Source organism: Grampus griseus, assembly GCF_964374135.1.
Source record: "Grampus griseus genome assembly, chromosome: 17".
NCBI classification, from domain to species: domain Eukaryota; kingdom Metazoa; phylum Chordata; class Mammalia; order Artiodactyla; family Delphinidae; genus Grampus; species Grampus griseus.
In genome coordinates this window covers 791,890-813,447 of record NC_139011.1, presented here as the reverse complement: position 1 = coordinate 813,447, position 21,558 = coordinate 791,890, and the positions used below count along the sequence as shown (strand labels likewise).

Here is a 21,558-nt window from a genome sequence, read left to right as displayed (position 1 = left end):
TGCCCACGCGCGGGGAGATACCTCCTCAGACTTGAGCTGCAGCAGCTGCGCCTCCTGCTTGAGCTTGTCCTTCTCGCGCTCCAGCTCCGCGATGGCCTCCCGCAGGCGCTCGGCATCCTGGTCACTTTGTTGCCGCTGGGTCTCGAGCGTCTGCACCAGCGTCACCTTCTCCTGCGTGGCGAGCTCCGTGCGGTACAGCCTGTCGCCTATCTCCTCCGCCTGCTTCCGGAAGCGCTGGGCGTCCTCCTCCGCACGGGCCTGAGCCCGGCTCATCTCGGCCACGCGCAGCCTGAGCCGCTCCGCCTCGGCACTCATCTCCAGCTGCCGCTGCCGCTCTGTCTCCAGAGTCTTCTGGAAGCCCTGCGTCTCCTGTGCCAGCTGCTGCGCCATCTGTTCCTTGTCCTCCTGCAGCCGCCGGGCCTGCTCTTGGGCAAGCTCCTTCTGCTGCTGCAGCAGCTCTGCCTCCGCCTTGAGCCGCGTGGCCTCCTGCACCGCCTGCATCTTCTCCTTGAGCATCTTCTCTGCCAGGGCCCGCTGCTGAACCAGGTCTTCCTCCGCCAGCTGCCGCAGCCGCGCCGCCTCCTGGGCCGCCACGCTCAGCCGCGCAGCCTCCTCCGCCACCTGCTTCATCTTCTCCGCCTCCTCCTGCAGGAGGCGCTGCGTGTTGTCCTTGTCGCGCAGAACGAGCGCGCGGTTCTCCGCCTCGATGCGGGCCTTGAGCTTGCCCAGCTCCTCCATCTGCACGCGCAGCGAGAACAGCTCTTCCTCCACCTGGCCGCGCTGGCGGGCCGCCTCCGTCACCTCCGCCTTCAGTCGCTGCAGCTCCTCGTCCAGGATGCTCTTCTGGTGGTCGGTCTCCTCCAGCTGCAGCCGCAGAGCCGTCAGCTCCTGCTCTACCTGCGCCTTCTGCCGCAGCGCCTGCTCAGCAAACTGCTTGTGCTTCTCCATCTCGGCGTCGGCCGCCTGCTTCTGCCGCAGAGCCGCCTGCTCTGCCTGCGCCCGCCGCGCCGCCTCCTGCTCGGCTTCCTTGCGCAGCTTCTCCGCGGCAGCCTGCGCCTGCGCCTGCGCCTGCGCCTGTGCCTCCGCCGACTGCTTCAGCCGCTCCGCCTCCTCCACTTGCCGCCGGGACTGCGCCGCCTCGTGCTCGGCCCGCTCCCGCGCTGCCTCCGCCTCCTCTGCCGCCCTCCGCGCCGCCTCGGCCTCACTGCGCAGACGCTCCAGCATGCTCTGCTCCTGCTGGAGCGTCTGCTGCAGCTCCTGCTCCTTCTGCCGCACTGCGAACGCATGCGCCTTTTCCTCTGCCTGCAGCCGCTTCTGGGCGGCCTCCTGGGCCAGCTGCAGCTGCCGAGCCGACTCCTGCTCTGCTCGCTCACGCAGGCGCCGCGCCTCCTCCACCTTGGCCTTGAGCCGCTCCACCTCCTCCAGCGCGGCCTTCCGTTGCCGCGCGGCCTCTTCCTCGGCCGCCAGGCTCTTCTGCACACGCTCCTCGGCCTCGCGGCGCCGCCGCTCCTCCTCTGCCGCCAGCTGCCGCTGCCGGGCGGCCTCCTGCTCCGCCTGCTCCTTGCTGCGCAGCGTGTCCTCGGCGTTGCCACGGATCCGCCCCAGCTCCAGCTCCAGCTCCGCCTTGCCGGCGGCCGCCTTCTCAAAGCTCCCCTTGAGCGCCAGGATCTCCTCCTCCACCTGCCGCCGCTGCCTCAGCGTGTCCTCCACCAGCCCCTTCTGCCGCTCCAGCTCGCTCTCCGACGCCTTGCGCAGCTGCGCCAGCCGCTCCTCGATGTCGGCCTTGTGCTGGGCCGCCTGCTCCTCCAGAAGCCGCCGCTGGAAAGCCTCGTCTTCTGCCAGCCGCCGCAGGCGCTCGTTCTCCGCCTCCTTCTCCTTGAGCGCGATCTCCGCCTCCGTCTTGAGCCGTGTGGCCTCGCTGATGGCGGCCAGCTTCTCGGCCAGCACCCGTTCTGCCTCCGCCCGCTGCCGCACAGCATCCTCCTCCGCCAGCTGCCGCTGCCGCTTGGCCTCCTCCGCCAGGGCGCGCAGGCGGGCGGCCTCCTCCGCCAGCTCGCGGAACCGGCCGGCCTCGGCTTCCAGCCTCTGCTTGGACTTCTCGCTGGTGGAGCGTGACTCCTCCTCGGCCCGCGCCTTGCTGGCCAGCAGCACCTCCATCTCAGCCCGCACTTTGGCCAGCTCGGCCTCCAGCTCCCGGCGCTTCTGCGTGGCCGCGGCCGCCTCCCGCTGCAGCCGCGCCAGCTCCTCCTCTAGCAGCTGCCGCTGCTGCTCCCCCTGCTCCGTCTCGGCCCGTAGCCGGATCAGCTCCTGCTCCGCCGCCAGGCGCTGCTGCGCGGTGCCCTCCGCCAGCTGCCGCTGCTTCTCCAGCTCCCGCTCGGCCAGCTCGCGCTGCCGCACGGCCTGCTCCTCTGCCTTGCCGCGCCGCCGCGCCTCCCGCTCCGCCTCCTCCTTCTGCTTCTCCGCCTCGGCCTGTGCCAGGCTCTTCTGCTGCGCCACCTCCTCCGCCTGCAGCCGCATCCGCAGCGCCTCGTTGGCCTTCAGCTGCCAGCGCTCCAGCTCCCGCTCAGCCTCCGCGCGGGCGCGCTCGGCCTCGGCCTGCTGCTGTGCCCGCCGCGTGGCCTCCTCCCGCAGCTGCACCACGGCCACGTGCTCTTCCTTGAGGGTGCGCTCCAGCTGCGCCGTCTTCTCGGCAAAGGAGGCGTGCTCGCTCTGCAGCTCTGCCTCGGCGCTGCGCTGCGCCGTCTCCAGGGCCACCTGCACTTGGCGTGCCCGCTCTGCCTCTGCCTGCCGCAGGCGCCGCTCCGCCTCCTCTGCCTGCAGCCGCAGCTCCTCCAGCGCCTGCAGGGCCCGCTGCTTCTCGCGAGCCGCCTCAGCCTCTGCCTGCACACGCAGGGCCAGCTCGGCCTCCGCCTGCCGCTTGCGCTGGGTCTCGTCTTGCACCTGCCGCCGCAGGCGCTCCGCCTCCTCCTGGGCCTGCCGCTTCTGCGCCTCGGCCTCTTCTGCCCGCGCACGCAGTGCCTGCAGCTCACCCTCTGCCCCACCGCGCTGGCGCTCGGTGGCCTCCAGCTGGAGGCGCACCACGCGGATTTCCTCTTCGATCCGCAGCCGGCTGCGCTCGGCCGCCTCCACCTGCCGGGCCTTGGCCTGGATCTCCGCCTCCGAGCTCTGCCGCAGGTGCTGCAGCTCCTCCTGGATGCTGCGCTTCTGCTGCTGCGCATCCACCGCCACCTCCTCCCGGCGTGCCACCTCCTCCTGCATGCGCCGCTGGAGCTCCTGGGCCTCGCGCTCTGCCAGCGCTTTCGCCTGTGCGTGCGCCTCGGCCAGCTGCCGCTGCTTCTCCAGTGCGGCCTCCACCTCGGCCAGTCGCTCCCGCTCCTCTGCCCGCTGCTGCTCAGCCAGCCTCTGCGGCCGCAGCAGAGAGAGGGAGAAAACCGGAGAGAGGAGTGAGCACGGAGCAGGTGCTCCCAGCACACGACACGGTGCCACCACAGCTCACCCTGACAGCGCGGTGCAGGGGTCGGGAGGGGACAGAGGTCCCGGCCCAGCCGAGGGAGGCTGCGTGCACCCACCCAGGGCACTTGGGGCAGCGAGCGCAACCTGGCTCCACAGTGCTCACCAGCCTGGGGATAGGAGACCCAGATGTTCTCCCCTCTTCCCGCAGACAGGCGACAGACACACAGACAGGGGCCGGGGGGAGAGAGAGAGAGAGAGAGAGAGCAAGCAAAGCAAAGGGCTCACAGGGCCTGGGAGCCGCGCCCGCCATACAGCCCTGCCTGAGCACCGCTGAATGCCCGGCGGCCTGGCTCTGGCCACGGGGCCCCTCTCCCTGACCCGGCGGGGCAGGGTGGCCAGCGTGGGACATCAGCGCAGATCTGAGCCAGTTCGGAAGGGGGACTCGATAGCCTGCGGTTCTGAGCAGAGAGGAAGCTGCAGGTAGGCCAGACGGAGGGGTCACCCAGGAGGCAGGAGGAACAAGACGGGGAAGGTACCCTTCCTCACCCAAGCACCTCGGGGCACCCCTCCCCAGCCCCCATGACCCAACAGCCCAAGGTTCTTGCAGAGCAAGTGGCCAAGCAAAGAGCCCGATGCAGAGTCCCGAGGAGGCACACACACGAGAGCCGGTGGGACGCCTGGTGGGGGCAAGCGCCAACACAGAAGAGAAAGAGAAGATGCCAGCCGCCACAGCAGCCGCCACAGGGAGGGCAGTGCGGCGTCGGGCCAAGGTGGGCTGGGCCGCAGGTCAGGCGAGCCTGGGGACAGGCCGTGCTGCGGGGAGCTGGGGGGGAGGGCGTGGGGAGAGCTCAGGCGGGCTCCTAGGGGCCACATCTGGGGCAAGGTGGGCAGCAGGATGGCCTTCCCACCCCGGCGGGTCATACCTCCTCCTCCTCCATACGCCGCAGAGTCTCACCGATGAACTTGATGTACTGGCTTGTGAGCGTGCTCAGCTCACTGTAGCGGGTACGCAGGTCCACGTACTGGGGGGCGGGAGGGAGGAGGCACCCAGAGTCAGCCCTGCCCCTGCTGACTCAGGCTCAGCCCACCCACCAGCCCTGCCCCTCAGCCTCACCTCCTGGATGACGCTCTCGGCCCCCGACTGGACCTTGGGCTTCTTGGCTGGTGAGGCCACCGGCTCCAGCTGTGCCTTGTACGTGACCAGCTGAAGCTCATAGTCCTGCAGGGACACGCTGGTTGGCCGCCAGCTCTGCCCTCCCCACCCTGCCCCTGAACCTGCCCACAGGCTTTGCCCAGCATGGCCTGGCCTGCGGGGCCCCCTTGAGGTCCCAGGCCCACCACCTGCACGTCTCCCCTGGGACACGAGGCTGCCAAGGCCTCACCTTGATGGCATTGATGTACTGCTTCGCGAACCTCTGGCACTCCTCCACCTTCTCCCCGTGGCGCTCGATATCTTCCAGCAGTGCCTGGGAGAGCAGGGTGGTCAGCAGCCAGAGGGCGCACCACGCCCCCGCCCGGCTCCCACCGGCCCGGCCGGGGCCCACCTACCTTCTCCTGCCGCAGCTGCTCTCGCACGGCCTGGCTGTCGGCCAGTGGCATGGCCTGGATCTGCTCCTGCCTCTGCTTGGCGTCCTGCAGCCAGGCGCCCAGCGGGTCCGCGCTCTCGCGGTAGTAACGCAGCTGGCGGCCCAGCTGCTCGAGCTCGCGCTGCCGCACATCGGTCTGGGCCAGCACGGCCTGCCAGCGCTCCAGAAGCAGGGCGACCCGCTCACGCCAGCGCTCCACCTCCACGTCCCGCTCGCCGTGTCGCTGTTGCAGCCGCTCGCCCACCTCCTGCGCCCCCCGCAGCTCGTCCCGCAGGGCATCGAACACAGGCTGCTGCGCCTCCGCCTGGGCCCGAAGCTTCTGTTGGGTCAGAGAAAAGGGTGCCGTTTCAGCCCGAGGCCCCTGCCGCTGGCCCCGGCGTCTCTGGGCCCTCACGGCAGGGCGCGGGCCTGTGGCGGTACCTTCAGCGCAGCCTTGGTGGCGTCGAGCTCTGGGAGGGTAGCGGGCACGGCCTGGGCCTCCTTGAGCTGCTGCTCGTGGGCCCTGAGCACCTCCTCGGCCCCCTGCGTGCTGCGGATCACCAGGCTGATGGTCTTGAGCCTGTGGGAGAGCAGGGCTCAGAGCGGGGCTGGGGTGCAGCCCACACACCTTCCACACCAGTGACCCTCCCGCGGGTGGGGGGCCCTAAGTCCTCCTCTAATAGCCCCTCAAGCCCTCTCACCCCACATCCAGTCATCAGGAAGCCCTGCCTGCAAGGCACACCAGGACTGAACCCCTCCGGCCACCTCTGCGACCCCCACCCTGGTCCACACCGGCCATCCCGTGGCCAGACCCCCCAGCGGACCCCACCTCGTTGGCACCGTTGCCCTGCCAGTCCATGTACTCCCCAAGACGCCCCTTCGGTCACAGCCCCCCGGCCGCCGTCAGGTGCACTCACTTCTCCAGGTAAATGGCGGACAGGCTGCGGACCTGCTCCAACTTGCCCAGGGTCAGCTCCAGCTCTGAACGCAGAGTGGGGGCAGCGGGTGACGGCTCGGGCAGGGCCAGAACCTTCTCGGCCTCGGCAGAGAGCCGGGCAACCCCCTTGCCCAGCCCCTCCACCTCAGCCTGTGCTTTCTACGAGAGACGGAGCAGGAGGCGAGCTGAGCCCACACGCCCAGCACACAGCACGTGTGCAAGGCCGGGGTGGGGTGCAGCAGGGGGTAGGGTGCAGCACGGGGTGGGGGTGGGGTGGGGGGGTGGACGGGGCCTGCCTGCTGCTCGGTGATGCGCTGAGCGCACTCCCGCGCGGGCTCCTTGTCCAGCGGCAGCCGCAGGCGGTGCACGGTGCGCGTCTCACAGGCCTCCAGCTGCAGCCGGATGTCCTTGAGCTCTGAGATGCAGCGCTGACAGAGGGACGACTCCTGCTCGCCTGCGGACATGTCCAGCTCACAGGCTGCCCCAGCCACGCCCTCCGCCGCCACCCCCCACCCCGGCGGCACCCGCCTACCCTGCTCCAGGCTCTGCAGCAGCTGCTGGTAGTGGCGGCTGCAGGAGCCGTACTCGCGCTCAGCCTGCAGCCGGTCCTCAGGCCCGAAGCCACCAGCGTCCTGGCTGTCCCGCAGGAAGGCCTGGTAGTGCAGCTCCAGGCTTCGCAGGGCCTGGCGCTGCTCCTCTGGTTTCAGCGTGCGGAACTGCAGACGGCACGAGGGCTGAGCACGGCCGCAGGAAGACCCCTGCCGCCCGGCACCACCCACAGTGCCCAGCGGGGCGGTCGTACCGTGACCAGGGACCAGGAGCGGATGAGCTGCATGTCGCGGCTGAGGCTCTGCCACGCCAGAAGGCTCTTCATTTCCGTGTGCAGCTGGTGCCACAACGCAACCAAGGCCTGGTGCTGGGCCTCCAGCCTGCCAGGTCAGGGGCACAGTCAGGGGTGTCCGGGGACCCGCCCGACACCACCCTCTCCAGCTGCATACCCAGGACCACGCACCTGGCGATGGCCTCCTGGGCCTCCTGGTTGGGCGGGGGCACAAGAAAGCACACGGAGGGCACGGTGGCCTCGCTGCCGGAGCTGCTGAGCACCTTCCAGTAGAATGGCTGCGCAGGGCCTACCATCTGGCACTCGTCACCCTTGTGCACGGTCACCTGAAGCAGTCAGAGCATCGCAGCGTGGCCCCACCCACACCCATGCCCACCCTGCCCGGCCCACCCTGCCCGGCCAAGCCCTCACCTCCACCTGCTTGTAGTCGCACACGGCCAGCAGCGGCACACGGCCCCGCACGGGGTGCGCTGGGTTGCGGGGCTTTAGCTGCACGATGGCCTTGGCCCGCTTGGCCAGGCCCGAGAGGTGCCCCCTGTACTCGTTTAGCTGTTCCTTCTCGTCCTGCAGAGGAGGGGCAGCTCAGAGACCATCACCCGGCGTCAGACACCGAGCACCCAGACGGGGCGTCTGTGAGGACCCACGTGCCCACCCCGGGAAATGCAGGAGCACCCCTGGACCCCCGCAACGCCCTGAGATCCCACGTCCTTCCAACTGCCCCCAGAATGCTGTGGGGCTCGGCACTCAGCCAGGACAGGAGCCCGGTCCCACCGACACTCCTTCCTTCCCAGTTAGGACCGAAGGGCTTCCCCAGCCCCCGTCACATGTGGCGTCCTTCAGGGGAGGGCCCCACAGCGTCCTCTCCCCTCTGCCCTCCCCTGTCCTGCTGTGGAAGGTCGCCCACCTCCTCCCATCCAGCCACTCCGAGGGATGGAGGACCATCCAAGGCTGCAGGTCAGGGTCCACGCGGAAGCTGCCTGCACCTCTCCCGCCCCCTCCTGGGCCGATGCTGCCACTGAGGGGGCCTCCTGGACCCCAGGCTTCGCTGACCCCCACTCCTGACCACAGGAGCTCCAGGCGGCAGGGCCTGCCAGCTTCCTCTCTCCTCCATCACTCCCTGCCCCAGGGCACCTGAGCAGCACACTCAGCTGCCTCTGTGTCCTCCTCAGCCCTCCCGACTGCGCCTGCCCCAGACTGTCAGGCCCGAGATGCTGATGGACCTGCCCGTCTCCTCAGCCCTCCCGACTGCGCCTGCCCCAGACTGTCAGGCCCGAGATGCTGATGGACCTGCCCGTGGTGACGTGGCTGGCAACAGAGCAGCTGACTCAGGCCTCTACTCCCTTCAGGGGCTGTGTGGGTGGGGGAGGCTCGTACCAGCTCTGGCCAGCCACCTGCCCCCAGGCCAGGACCCTGCCGCTAAGCTCTCGGTTCACCCATACCCCCGCCCCACTGTGCTGACCTCCAGCCCCTATCGTGCCTCCTGACCCCTGCTGGCACCTCTAGTCACCACGCTCCGCCTCCAGAGGGACCTTCCCAGAGCATCGATGCAGCCCAGACACCGGGCCAGCCTCTCCCTGTGCCCCCCTGGCCCTGGACCCTGCCACCTCGATGCCTGCCGCCGCCTGTGCCCCTCCAGCCCCACAGGCCAAGAGGCCGGGCCTCAGCGTCTGTCTCTTGCCGGGCTGCACGGCCCTGGGCTCGGCGGGGGCCCGGGTGGTCGGCTCACCTGGGCGTCCTGCAGCAGGTCCTCGAGCCGAGTGACGGTGATAGAACGGTCACAGGTATACTTCCTGCGCAGCGTCTCCTGCAGTTTCCGCAGCTGCTCCTCAGCCTCCCGCACGTCCGAGAAGAACTGCGGCGGCAGAAATGGGTAACGCTAGGCCAACAGCCGAGAGCCCCCGGCCAAAGCTGCCCCAGCACGGGCCGGAGGGGCTGGGCCCAACAACCGGGGAGGATTCTGACGCGAGGTCCGTGGGGCAGTGCGCGGGGTCGATTATCCACGTCCGCACGGACACGGGGAGGGGCTCCTCGAGGTCACTGCAGCAGAGCCGGGGGTTGGGGAGCCCAGTTCTCACCTGGAAGTAGGCGGTGTTGTCCTTTAGGTGCGCCTCGATACAACAGCACAGCTGTAGCATCCAGCTCCACTGGGTCTGCAGGGCCGCCTGGAAGGACTGCAGCACAGCACATGGCCCCGTCGGGCCCTGCCCCGCACAGAGGCCCGGGGGGTCCCCCCAGCCCTGCCCCACCACACCAGGGGGGCCCGGGGGGGGTCCCCGCATCCCCACCCCACCTCCGCCGTGGGCCGGGCAGGGTGGTCTTCCCGAAGCAGGCGGTCGCCGGTGCCCTGGATCTCTTTGATTTTCTTTTCCTTCAGCTCTAGTTCGTGCATCAGGGCCTAACATGGAGGCAAGGGCTCTCAGGGGTGGTGCCAGGGCCGCGTCGGGGTCCACCCATCTCCCGCCAAGCACCACCCGGGGTCTGGAGCCGGACCCGCACTGGGGAGGGCAGTCGTGGGAGGGGAGGGCCCGGAGGCTGGCCACCTGCCTCACCGAGTAGCCCTCCTTCTTGGCGGCCATGTTGGTGTTGCGGTCGCTCCAGTCGAAGCCCACCTCCTCCTCCTCCCTGTCACTCAGCCACATCAGCTCCTTGGTGGCGGCGGCCACAAAGCCATGCAGGCTCTCCAGGGACCGGAGGCGGGCCTTGGAGGAGCTCTGTGAGCAGGCAGGCGGGGAGTGTGTCAGCCCCGCGCCCCCCTCCCACCCCCCCACCGCGGCTCCCAGCCGGCCGCCACTCACGAGCAGCCTGGTGTACTGCAGGTCCAGCCGACCCAGGCAGTCTCGGTAGGCGCCCCGGGTGGCCGGGGAGAGCTGGCCCTGTGGGAGGTGAGGAGGGGTGAGGCCTGCGGCGGCCAGGACCTGGCCCGCGCCCACCGCCCGGCCCCCACTCACCTCGTCAGTGCGCGCCCGCTCGATCTTGGTCCGGAACTCCTCGACCGACTGGTGCAGGCCTCGGTGGCTGCCCAGCTGCGCCTCCACGCTGGGCAGGTCCACGCCCCACTCAGCGCTGTCCAGCCGGCGCTGGTTCTCCTCCACCCAGGCCAGCAGGTCCTGCAGGTAGCGCAGGGTGGAGTCCTCGAGCTCGGGGTGCCTCGGCGTGCTCCGCAGACGCAGGTTGTACTCGGTGCGGACGGCCACCAGACGCTCATGCAGGCGGTACACCCTGTGGGCGGGGCAGGGGTCAGGAGGGGTCAGCGGAAGCGGGGTGCCCTCCCCAGGCCCTGGGAGTGGGCGGGGGCCTGGCCCACCTGCGGTACATCTGCTCGCCCTGCGGGTGCCGCCCATCCTTGAGAGTCTGCACGTCGTTGAACAGCGTCCGGATCATGCTATCCGCCTTGTCCAGGTCCCGCTCCAGCTCGCCCGCCCGCTGCGGGGCCTTGCCTGAGGCCAGCAGCCGGACATCCTGCAAGGTGGTCGCCCTGACTCACAGCCTGGACACCCCGCCGCCCGCCTGCCTGCATGGGGCTCCCCCGCTGCCTCCAGGCCCACCTCCATCCTTTCCCTTTCCTCCCCGTCCACCACGGCACATTCTTCTGATGTTTCTGGCAAAACCCGCAGCCCCCACCTCTCTGGGGGACCCAGGACCGGGTCCAAAGGCCTCCACTAGGGCCCAGAAGCCGGACGGTTCGTGGTCTTGTCCTCCAGCTCCCACCCCTGGAAAGTTCTCCCCAAGAGAGCCCCTGTCCAGGCCCACACAGTCCTGCCTCTCTGGGCCCCACGGGTCTGGGCAGCAGCTCAGGGCGGGCCTGGTGCCCAGGAGCCAACTCTGCCCGAAGCTAGCGGTCAGAGTCTGCTCCACACCCAGAGGGAGGAGCGCTCAGGGCCCGCCTCCCTCCCCCAAGCCTCCCCGCCCAGGCCCACCCTCGTGCCCGCCCCTCACCGACTGCAGCAGGGCGTCGGCCTGGTTCAGCTGCTCTTCACACAACCCGGCCTCCATCTGCAGTTTGCTCACGACACGCTGAAGACGCTCTAGTCTGCGGCCCAGAGCAGCCACGGGACCCCCAGTGAGTGGCGTTGGCCACCAGGCTCCCCGCCGCAGAGCGCAGCTCCCCTCCTGCTCCCGGCCTGCCCACCAGCCTGCCTGCGGCCCACAGCTCAGTGTGGGTTTCTCAGCCTCGGGGAGGGGGCATTTCCTCCCCAGGCAGTGACTCACCCTCGGGGTGGCTTCCCTGCCACCGCAGGGCCCCACCCGCCGCCCAGCTGCCCCGTCAACCCCAGCGCCCGCCCACCTCTCAAACTCGCTGCGGAGCTGCTTCTCCCGCTCCAGGATGGCCACGTGCAGCTTGCCCCACTCCTTCTCCACGTCCAGCGGGTGGTAGCCGGGGGGCATCTTGAGCTGGCCTGCTTGCACCGCCCCCTGTGGGCAAGGGCCTAGCTCAGGCCTGGGCCAGCAGAGGCTTGGGGGCCACCCGGGCCCCCGGCCCACCCGACCTGAAACAGCCCTGGTCCCAGCTCTGTGGTAAGGCCGGGCCAAGCCTGCTGGAGGGGACCCCACAGGCCCCGGGCTCCCGGGCAGCTTCACTCACCTCCAGAATGCCCCCCGCTCCCCTCCCTCCAGGACCCCCCTCACCTCCAAGGACTGGTAGATGCCCTTGCACCGGTTCTTGTCCGCCTCCTTGGCTGGAAGCTCCGTCTCCTTAAACTTCAAGAACTGGCACCACAGGATCTGGGGACAAGAGGTGTCAGCAGCCAAACCTGGGGCTCCACAGCGGGCACAGGACCCCGGCTAAGCAGAGAAACCCACCTCGATTTCTTCAAAGCTGGAGGGGAAGCGGCGCTCCTCGAAGCCAGCCGTGTGTGCCCGGATCCACTGCAGCACCAGCAGCACCAGCTCGCGGTACTCCTGCCAGCGCAGCTGCAGCTCCTGGGGAGGGGGGCGACGGGCCGTCAGGGGCCCGCCTATCCCCTGCCCGCCCCGGGCCTGCCGGCCGGCACTCACATTAGCCTTCACCCCGTCCTGCACGTCGGGCACCCGGGGCATGGCATCGTACAAGGATGAGACGTAGGTGATGATGGACTTCTCGTCGGGCTGAGGGACGTCCACATCTGCGGGGGAGGAGGGTCAGAGGGGCCTCAGCGAGCGGCAGGGGAGGAGAGAGTGAGGCGGGGGCCGCGGCACGTACCCTCAGGGTCCAGGAGCCTTGTCACCCCCAGGTCCCGCTCTGCCACGGAGAAGGCCTGGTCCAGGTTCTCCAGGTTGGTCTGACGATACACCTTGTTCATGTCGATGAGCGTAGGCCTGTGGGCAAAGGGGCGGGTGGGGCAGGCAGGCGGGAACACAGGGGCAGCGAGGCCCACCGGGCAGGTCAGCGCACAGACATGCCCTCCTCAGGCCCCCAGAGACACAGAACCCCCAGCACACGCTCATCCTGAAAAACACCCCCACCCCACTAGCGTCCAGTCCCACCCACCCAGGTAGCCCACCTGCAGGTGCTGCACACATTGGGCCCTGGCCCCAGGAGCTCAAGGGGCCTACAGTGGGCACAGGCACAGGGTGGGGTGCCGGTCAGCCTGGGCCCCCCGCAGGGCCGACCCCACACAGGCCCCTTCTGGGGTGTCCACGTGGGGCCAGCGCTCATGGCTCTGAAAACCAGCAGGCTGCTGTCCTCTGGCCTCGAAGCCGGCACGGCCTCAGGAAGGTCCCAGGAGGAGGCGGGAAGGGCGTGCGTAAGGCTGGGCCTACTCGCCTGCACCCTCCCAGGGAGGCGGGCTGGCGCTGGTGCCTGTCCCTGTGGGCGGCAGGTCCCCGTGGGCGGCAGACGCCTCCTCGCCCCCACTCGTTTGAAGTTGCCCAGCTGAGGGGCTGCAGGGATGCCCCCGACCCACAGTGCCCTCCCTGCCCCGGGCCGCGTACTTGTGCCGATGGATAATGGCGTTGAAGAGGCGGCCATCTCGCCAGCTGGAGGTGAAGTTGTCACAGCGCAGGCCCTGGAAGCCCTCTATCATGCGCTGGGACCACAGCAGCAGCTTCTCCTTGGCTGTCATGTCCTCCGACTGCCCGCTCACCTGGATGTCCGAGATCTGCCCCACACAGCGGGCAGGAGACGGGAGCTCAGCCACGGCCACCGACCTGCCCGGCGCCCGGTCAGGGTGCACGGGAGCTGCCAGGCCAGCTGAGGCAGGCTGGGGCCGCAGGGACCCGCCACACCTCAGTGTCACAAGCCGAGGCCACTCTAGGCAGCAGCTGCCACGGAATGGCAGGCCCCCAGCCCCTGCTGTCGCCACATGGTGGGTGCCCTGGGCTCCCTCCTCCTGGGGCACACCCCGCACCCCGCAAGGCCCCTGCCGTCGCCACATGGTGGATGCCCTGGGCTCCCTCCTCCTGGGGCACACCCCGCACCCCGCAAGGCCCCTGCTGTCGCCACATGGTGGGTGCCCTGGGCTCCCTCCCCCTGGGGCACACCCCGCACCCCGCAAGGCCCCTGCCGTCGCCACATGGTGGGTGCCCTGGGCTCCCTCCTCCTGGGGCACACCCCGCACCCCGCAAGGCAGGCATGGATCAGAGTTGGTGGATGGTGGGCGCATGGAGCTCACCCAGAAGTCCCAGGCCAAGAAAAGGCTGTCACGAGGGGCAGGGGGCGGGGCAGGGCCTCTCTGGCTGCAGGCCAGGGTTATGTCCCGGGGACTGAGCATGCGCGGCCACTGCAATGCCCGGGCCCTGCACTCGTCCAATCCTTCAGGCCTGGGTCTGCCAGCCTGTCTGCTCCCCCGCCCGCCTGGCCCTAGTTATCTGTCTGTCGGCCTGCCCGCCTGTGTGACTCAGCTGCTGTGCCAGACAGGCTCTGCCTGCCCAGCTCTCAGATTTGCGGCTTCCTGTGCGGGCCGGGCAGGCAGTGGGTGAGTCAGCCCGTGCAGTGGGGTGCTTCTCTAGAACCTTCCCTGGGGCAGGAGGCCACACCAAGAGTAGAGAATGCATTCCTCTGCAGGGAGGCTCTGCGGGCCCTGCCCAGTCAGGGCCAGAAGGCACGGGATAGGCAGGCCTTGGAGAGAGGCCTGGGCCTTGAGGCCACGGAGTTAGCACAGGGCAGCGGCACGGGCTGGCGGGAAGGCTCCAAGTGCCAGGATGCCGAGGGCCCCAGCTCCCAGGCCGCACGCCTAGCCGGGTGCCAGGCCAGCCCCGCTGGAGACTCCGGGGGTGGCAGAGAGTCAGCGGGCGGCCATGCTACCTGGAAGTGCAGGATGATGGTCCAGATCAGGCCGAGGGTCAGCTTGGGGTTGCCGTCGGCAATGTCATCGTTCCTGATGTTCACCAGCTTCACCTGCGAGCAAGCTGCCCTCAGTCGTGCCCCCGAGCGGGCCGGAGAAGGGGGCTGGGGCCCGCGGCCAGGTGGGCGGCATTACCTGGCGGTGTCGGAGGTAGTCCAGGGCGATCTGCACGTTCTGCAGCTTGTGGAAGCGCATCCTGCCCTTCTCCCGCGGCTGGGAGGGGAAGCAGGGCCGGTCAGCGGCCCCAGAGCCCGGTCACAGCCCGTCCTGTGGCTGCGGCGTCTGCCCGCCCTCAGAACCCCCAAGGCATCTATCGTGAGGGTCTTCCCCAGCGGGGCAGCAGCCCTTCCCTGACCCGGGTCCACCCGCCCCAGCTGGGAAGGGGGGGCCGCTGGCCCAGGGGCCAGGCCCAGCAGGGACCAGGCTGCGGGAAGGAAGGAGGGGGAGGGGAGGAGACAATAGCCAGGAAGCCACGGGGGGGGGGGGGAGGGCGGTGGCTTTGGGGGAGGGGTCCTCCTGCCGGGTGGTGGTAGCCCCGGCCCAGGCAGTGCGGCAGGCACGATGGCAGGCAGCTGGATGCAGGGCCGTTTGCCAGCCCAAGTGCCATCGGCCCTGGGTGAGCTGGGCTCCTGGTCTCAGGGAGCCCACGTGCCGCCGTGGCCAGCGGGCACAACCACTCACCAGGCGCGAGCTCCTGATTACGTCCCGCTCTCTTGGCTGCCCGGCCAGAGCAGGGCAAAGGGTAAAGGGCAGAGATCAAAGTTCAGAGTCCAAGCAGCAGAGAAACCAAAGCAGAGCAGAGCGTGAGGTTACGGTGTCAAGGCTCCAGCACGCAGGGCAGCAGGGCTGTGCGCCGCGGGCCGCTCCCGGGCCAGGCCCGACACTCCGGACCAGGAGGCGCAGTGGGGGGCGAGGCCAGGCTGGACACGGAGAGGGCACGGGGAAAGACCCCAGGAGGGAACGCAGGCGGGGCCTCGGAGGGGGCGGGCGGTTGGGCGCACGTACCAGGCTGTCCCCTGAGAGCACCTCCAGGAGGGAGATGAGGTTGTGGCCATCACGGAGGTCTTCATACAGGTCACTGATGTGCCTCTGTGCCTGCAGGGACAGAGGACTGGGCTGGCCGCAGGTCCCCAGAACCACCAACAGGCCCAGAGGGCATGAGGCAGGGGACCACAGAAGACACCCACCCCCGAGGAGGCACCTACCTGTGCCCTCCAGTGCTACACAGAGAGACCAGGAGAGACGGAGAGGAGGAGGAGGGGGACAGAGACAGGAGGCAGGAGCGAGCGAGGGGAGGAAGCAGACAGAAAAGGACAGGTTTCAGAGGTGGGAGGTGAGTTCCCAGGGCAGAGAGGGATGGCCCCGAGCGGCTGGGTGGCAGGAGGCGTGCGGGCCCTTGTTCGGGCTGGAGGGCCAGGGGCACGCTCCTTCACCCCCACCCGCAGTCTCCTCAGCCCCTGCGACACGCGCACGCAACGCGGGCGCTTCTGCACACACCCACGTGTGCGCATGCCACCAACCTTGATGAGGTGCTTGTTGACCCACTTGGTGAACGTTTTCTTCTGCACACGGTCCCGCTCATCTGGGAGAGACAGGGCCAGGTTACCTGGGGCCTGGGAGGAGCCCTGCGAGCCCCCAGGAGGCGACCACCACGCAGATAACAGCCAGATAACAGCGGCTGGCGCCTGAAGGGGGCCTCAGCCTCACAAGGCAACCCAGCCTCCCTGCCCCTGCCCGACGCCGCCCTCCTGAGCCCTGGACAGGTGGGGAGGGGCCAGGCACGGTGCCCACCGCTGGGTCTCCTCACTGTCTCCCCCTGGAGCTGGGAGGGTCTGGAGCCACGGCACACAGGTCCCGGCCTGCCCCTCCCCCCACAGGCTGCCCCCCCAGGGCCCTGGGCTGGGCAGGGATGCGGCGAGGGTGAAGCTCTCCTCCCCACGGGGCAGTGGGCCTTTCCCGGCACACAGAGAGCTGTCCCCCCACACACTGCCCGACACCCGAGGCCCACAGGCCACTGCTGGCCTCTCTGTGCTGGGCACGGGTGGCTGGCCCCCCGACCCCGGCAGCTCTGCACCTGGGCCAGGACACAGCACGCTCCCCGTGGCGCCAGCCACCTGCCTCAGTCTGTCCCCCAAATTCAGACCCTCAGAGTCTGGGCCCCACCCCACCCAGTGCCACGTTTCCCACGGCAGGAACTGGGCCCTTCCTGCCCCACGCCTGCCCTGCCGAGCGAGGAGTGGCCCGCTACCTTTCTTGCCCTCTGAAGCCCTGAGCACAGCCAGGTAGAGGTTGTCCTCCGAGCTGGTTCTCTTGTGACCCAGGCCCTTGGGCTCGGGCACTTGGAGCCAGTTCTGAGACATGATGCCGCGCCCACCCCTTCGGTGCTCGGTCCCTCAGTCCCCAGGTGCTGTGCTCTGGTGTGCGGCACACAGTGGCCGAAGGTGCTCGCTCAGTGGCTCAGCTCAGCTCAGCTCAGAGCCCAGTCGGTGGGGCCACGCCCGGCCCGCAGTACTCCCCAACTGCTGTCCCCGCCCCTGGAGCCCCACCCCACCCTGCACAACCCCCAGAAAGGGAGTGTCCCTGCGGGAAGGAGGAAGATGACCCCTCCCCCATGGCCACACCCACAGCCCGACAGAAACAGGAAACCCAGGGGTTTCCTCACCCACCCAGCCCGCTGCAGCCCCTGGCGGGACCCGGGGGTACAAGGGGACCTGGCACCTCGCCGGAATCACAGGGAACCACACGCCTTCCTCATGGCCACTCCGAAGGAGGGTCCCCCCACAGGGAGGGTACCTGAGTGCCGCTGGGCCCAGGGAGCCCACAGGTCACACCTCTTGGGCAAGCACCGGCTCAGAGCTGCCGAGCCCAGGGCTACCCCTGTGCCTGCCCACGCTACCTGCTGGAGGGGCTCTAAGGAGGGACCCCCAAGCTGAGTGACACCTGGCTTGGGGGGGGCAAGCGCCCATCCTTTCCTTGCAGCCCCCCTAAATCATCCCTTCTCATAGACCTACATGCCCTCTGTGGGGTGGGAGCCAGGCTCCACTGTGCCCCTGGCTTCAGGGCCACTATGGTCCAGTGCCAGGCGGGCCCTCCCCGAGCTGCCCACCAGGCACGTCCTGGAGCAGTGCCCCATACGAAGGCAGAGCACACAGCAGGGCGGGAGGGGGCACATAGCCAAGCGCTGACTCACCCAGCAGGACTGCCCAGCCCTGAGCCGCAGGAACTCTGCCCCACGGTTGGGAGGGGAGGTCTGGGGCCAGAGGGGAGCACGGGGTGGGGGGGAGGGGCGGCAGCCAGTGAGTCAGGGATGGGGAGGCCCCCCTCCCCCGCACGGTGACTCACAGGAAAGGAAGCCGCACCTGGGGGCAGTGGGGGCAGGACGGGTGGGGCGCACAGATAACAGCTATTTGGGCTGTGAAGGTGGGAGGACAAAGGGCACCGGGGTGCCGCCTGGCCTGCTCCCTCTGGTCTCGCACACAGCTTCCCCTGGAAGCGTGGGGACTGCCCAGGCTGCCCGACCACCGCAGGAAAGAATGCACCGCCCCATCACAGAATTTTCCAGTCAGATGTGATGTGATGCAGCCGTCAGCGCTGCCCCCCCATGCCCACAGCACCTCCGGCCTCTGGCCTCTGCTCCAGGGAAACCTCACCCCACCCCATCCCCGCTTGCCCTTCTGTAGCCACAGGAGGGCGCCCAAACCCCACGGGGTAGGGGGTGCCCCAGCCAGGTGGAGCTGCTTACACCCCACCCCCGGCCCTAGGGGCTCTGCCGAATGCCACATCCCTCCCGACCTCGGAGAGGCCCCTCAGGCCCCAAGCCCAGACTCTGCATCTGCTCTACACACCCCGCAGCCTCTGTGCAGGGCCTGGAGAGGCCCCAAGGACATCAGCTCTTCACCCTCCAGAGGCGCTCCAGAGTCCCAAATCTGACCCCACGCTGGCCAGCACTCCCAGGACAGGGTCACCGAGAAGGTCTAACACCCACTGCCCCTCCCCGGGTTTGGATCCTGCAGAAACGCAGCCGCTCATCCCAGCAGAAGTTCAAAAAGCCTGTACCGAGCGCCTGCTGTATGCCGGCTCGGGGCTAGTCCAGCTGTAACAGGGAGGTGAGGTCTCTGCCTGCAGGGGTAGGGGTGTCATTCTGGGGAGGGGCACACACACGAGGCCCCTGGGAATGAGCCAGGAGCTGGAGCAGGGAATCCAGGACAAGTAGGACCCACTGGACTTGGTGAGCCCCCAGCCCAGGCCCCAGCCCCAGCTCCTTCTCCAGATTTCTCTCTGCCACCGAGGGGCCTCCAAGGATGCTGTCTCACCGTCTGGGATGGGGTTCCACCTCCTCCTCCCAAGCCTGGCTCCAGCGCCCGGCCCCCCTGGACGCCCTCTTGCCTCTGAGCTCCCCCTAGGGTCTCAGAGCTCGTCCTCTCCCCCCTCCACAGCCCCTCCCTCCAGCCCTGCCTACTAGCCCCTCGCTCCTAGCTGTAGATGCTCCCTCCCCTGTCCATCCTATTCGGGCCCTCAAACCCAGAGACAACCCCTCCCAGGCCGGCCCTGCCCCGCCTGACTCCCCACAGGCCAGGCTGCAGCACATCTCAGCCAGCCCTCCCCAGGACATTCCCCAGCACTGGTGCGCCTGCACATCTGCCTGACCCCTGTCCTGTCCACCAGCCCAGCATCCCCTAGAGCTGCCCATGCCCTCTGAAGAATATCGATGCCCCCTCCTACAGATATGGAAACTAAGGCTGGAAGCCCGCCACGATTAGTGGAGCCGCTCCTGGGACAGGAAGCTTGCAGACGGAGAAGGGTACCTCGGCCCAGGAGAGGCGGGAGGCCGAGGGCCTGCAGCCCCGCCCCCAGCTCCTCCCTCTCCCCTCACGCGGCCGACTGCCAACTGCCTGGTGCCCAGAAGCCGAGGCCCAGGCCCAAGCCGCCCCGCCCACCTCCCCCTCCCCCTTCTCCAGAGGGAACAAAGGGGCAGAGGGGACCTCACTCCGCCTTCCTCCCCAGGTGTTTCCGGAACCGAGCCTGCGGGTGGGGCTGCACTTGGGCAGGGCAGCACCCGGCGGAGATGACAAGGAGACAGAGGCAGGTGACCCCCCCTGCACCACCACCCTCCAGCCGCATGCACCCACCTACGCAGCACAGCTGCCCGTAGAGGTAGCCCCTGCGGGCCTGCTCGCAGCCCCCATCCAGCCAGCACGGCCGTTCCAGCACAACCTCCTTCTGCGTGGCAAGAGCGACTCCCGCCCCCGGTGTGCCGGGCGCAGCCATGAGCTTGGGCGCCCTGGGGACAGCACACAGGACAGTGCAGCGTCTGCTTCCCAGCCCACCCGTGAGGCCGGGGCCGCCAGCTCTTCTCTCCACACCCTCCCCAGCCTCGGCGGCGGGCCAGACGCCGAGAACCTGCCCCCCGGCGGGCGCCCCGCCCAATGTGAGCCTGGAAGCCGCGCCCCTACGTGGAGGGAGAGGACCCGGCTACCCGGCTAGGCCTGGAGGACTGGGGGCAGGGGGAGGCTGCCCTCGAAGACAAAGAGGCCTGGGAACTCCCTAAGATAACCGCTCCCGTGGACGACGCTCCCTGCAGGATTCGAGGGAGAGGCTGGGGGCAGTGCGGGGAGCAGGGGCTGAGACAGCCGGGAACAGAGCAGGAGGGGCACCAAGGGCAGCAGGGACGGGGAGCAGGCTAGGACAGCGGCCGAAGGGGAGCCCCTTCCCCACGTGGGGACAGGGCACAGCAGCAGGCTGAGGGAGGGAGGGCCAACCCGCAGCAAAGAAGTCCTGGCCCGAGCGCTTTTATTGACCGTCCCTGCAGCTGAGTCACCAGCTGCTCCCCAGCCCCCAAAAGCCACGCCTAGAAGGCCCATCCGGACTCAGACCTAGGGCCCAGCGGGCCCAGCATCCCTGTCAGGGGCCAGCTCTGGCCACCCCCACTGAGGGCAAGCCTCCACACTCCAGGCTATGCCCAGTGCGGACCGGCAGGTCCCCAGTGAGGCAGTCCCTCTGGCCAGAACCCCAGTCCCCATGCCCCCGCCCCCCAACTCATTCGCTTGAGTGGAAGCCCCACCCTCCTGGGCTGCACGCCGCTGCTGCCAAGGGCTACAGCCCAGAGCAGGTGACCTGGAGCAGGGGGCGGGCAGAGCACAGCCAGGCTGCCGGTCCCAGGCGTTCCTAGGCCCTGGCCCTGCCTCACCTCTGCGCAGGGGCGGGGAGGCTCCGCCCACGCCCATCCCCACCTCAGTCCTGGGCAGGAGCTCTCCCAAGACCTGCCCCAGGACACCCGGCCTGTACCTGCCAGCTGGTTTCTGTGCACAGTCACCTGTGCTCACCCTGTCCCTGACTGCTAGGGAGGGACCTCCCTTCCGGACTGGATGCTCCTGCACTGCCCCTGCCACCCACTCCCCACATGTCCGGAGCCCCCCCTCCCAGCAGGGGGCTCCAGGCTGATGAAGCCACATTGCCCCGGCCCTGCCCAGAGAAGCAGGGTAGGAGGCGGGGGCAACACCGCTTCTGAGCACGTGCCAGAGCCGCTTCTCCCGGGACGGAAGGGGAGGGCGTAGGGAAACGCAGGGGCGGGAGGGAGGCGGCCCCTTGCCCGCCCCGCCCTCAGCCTCCTGACGGGGTGGCGGCTGGTGACAGCAGCCCGGGCAGTAGCCACCAGCGGGCTTACCTTGCTCATCCTGCGCCCGCCGGCGCCCCCTGTGCCAGTGCCACACAGCGGCCAGGGTGACAACGTGGCCCACGACCACCAGGGAAGGGAACAGACTGCCCGACGGCTCCATGGCTCTGGAGAGCAGAGCAGGCGGAATCGCCCTTCGGAAGGGCTGCTCGAGGCCGGGCAGCCCCCTCCCTTCCCCGAGCGGAGAGGACGGCGGGGGGGTGCCCGGGACCAGGGACCGCCCCCTGCAGGACCGCCCTACCACCGTCCGCCAGGCGCCCAGAGACCGGCCCTGGCGCTGCTGCCGCTGCCGCTGCCGCTGCTGCCGCACCAACTGTGCTCCCGCCAGCCCCCCTCTCCCCCGCTCCCGGCCGCTCCGCGCTCCCCACCCTCCCACGGCGGCGCCGGCTCAGCTGTCCCAGCGCAGCTATCACGCTGTCACGCTCAAGGTTAGCCTTAACCCCTGCCCACCCTCGGCCACACCCGCCAGGAGGAGGGGCCTACGGGGAAGCCAGGCCGAGCGGCACCCCCCCCACAGCCTGGGCCCTGGGCGGCCTCAGCACAGTCCTGCCCCCACCCCCACCAGGAGGGCGACCGTGGTGCCCGAGCACCCCACTCTGCCTCCAAGGGTACCCTCTGGTGACAGCTGCCAGCACCCCAGCCCTCGCTGGCCTCCCAGGCTGGCAGCTGACCTAACCACCCTCAAAGACAAGCGGCCAGAGCCCCGACGCACGCCCCTACCCGCCACAGGACAACAGACAGGGTGCGGGGGAGGGGCCCAGGTGCCGGCCTGGAGAGCAGACCGTGCACAGAGGTAAGGACAGAGCCTCCCACCCGCGGCCCCAGCC

The 21,558-nt window shown here is 69.3% G+C and overlaps 1 protein-coding gene across 11 annotated transcripts in view; it reads right to left on the bottom strand.

Moving 5' to 3' along the window:
- LOC309835591 (plectin) overlaps positions 1–21,558 on the bottom strand; it is a 54,352-nt gene that overhangs the window by 7,467 nt on the left and 25,327 nt on the right. For 3 of the 11 annotated variants that reach the window (XM_082675165.1, XM_082675169.1, XM_082675167.1), the window contains exons 2-32: positions 15,579–15,640; positions 15,264–15,278; positions 15,064–15,153; positions 14,194–14,271; positions 14,019–14,111; positions 12,707–12,873; positions 11,976–12,091; positions 11,792–11,898; positions 11,597–11,716; positions 11,423–11,518; positions 11,082–11,209; positions 10,733–10,826; positions 10,101–10,255; positions 9,745–10,015; positions 9,592–9,669; positions 9,346–9,507; positions 9,087–9,191; positions 8,872–8,967; positions 8,523–8,648; positions 7,208–7,360; positions 6,968–7,122; positions 6,758–6,884; positions 6,488–6,671; positions 6,252–6,409; positions 5,936–6,114; positions 5,460–5,598; positions 5,002–5,358; positions 4,836–4,919; positions 4,568–4,672; positions 4,377–4,475; positions 22–3,402 (exon numbers count right to left, since the gene is read on the bottom strand). In XM_082675165.1, coding sequence (XP_082531291.1) covers positions 22–3,402; positions 4,377–4,475; positions 4,568–4,672; positions 4,836–4,919; positions 5,002–5,358; positions 5,460–5,598; positions 5,936–6,114; positions 6,252–6,409; positions 6,488–6,671; positions 6,758–6,884; positions 6,968–7,122; positions 7,208–7,360; positions 8,523–8,648; positions 8,872–8,967; positions 9,087–9,191; positions 9,346–9,507; positions 9,592–9,669; positions 9,745–10,015; positions 10,101–10,255; positions 10,733–10,826; positions 11,082–11,209; positions 11,423–11,518; positions 11,597–11,716; positions 11,792–11,898; positions 11,976–12,091; positions 12,707–12,873; positions 14,019–14,111; positions 14,194–14,271; positions 15,064–15,153; positions 15,264–15,278; positions 15,579–15,640 — 7,280 coding nt within the window. Of the gene's footprint in view, positions 1–21; positions 3,403–4,376; positions 4,476–4,567; positions 4,673–4,835; positions 4,920–5,001; positions 5,359–5,459; positions 5,599–5,935; positions 6,115–6,251; positions 6,410–6,487; positions 6,672–6,757; positions 6,885–6,967; positions 7,123–7,207; positions 7,361–8,522; positions 8,649–8,871; positions 8,968–9,086; positions 9,192–9,345; positions 9,508–9,591; positions 9,670–9,744; positions 10,016–10,100; positions 10,256–10,732; positions 10,827–11,081; positions 11,210–11,422; positions 11,519–11,596; positions 11,717–11,791; positions 11,899–11,975; positions 12,092–12,706; positions 12,874–14,018; positions 14,112–14,193; positions 14,272–15,063; positions 15,154–15,263; positions 15,279–15,578; positions 15,641–16,306; positions 16,447–20,722; positions 20,872–21,558 lie in introns of those variants that run through there. The other 8 variants (XM_082675166.1, XM_082675160.1, XM_082675168.1 and 5 more) reach the window with 6 other exon arrangements.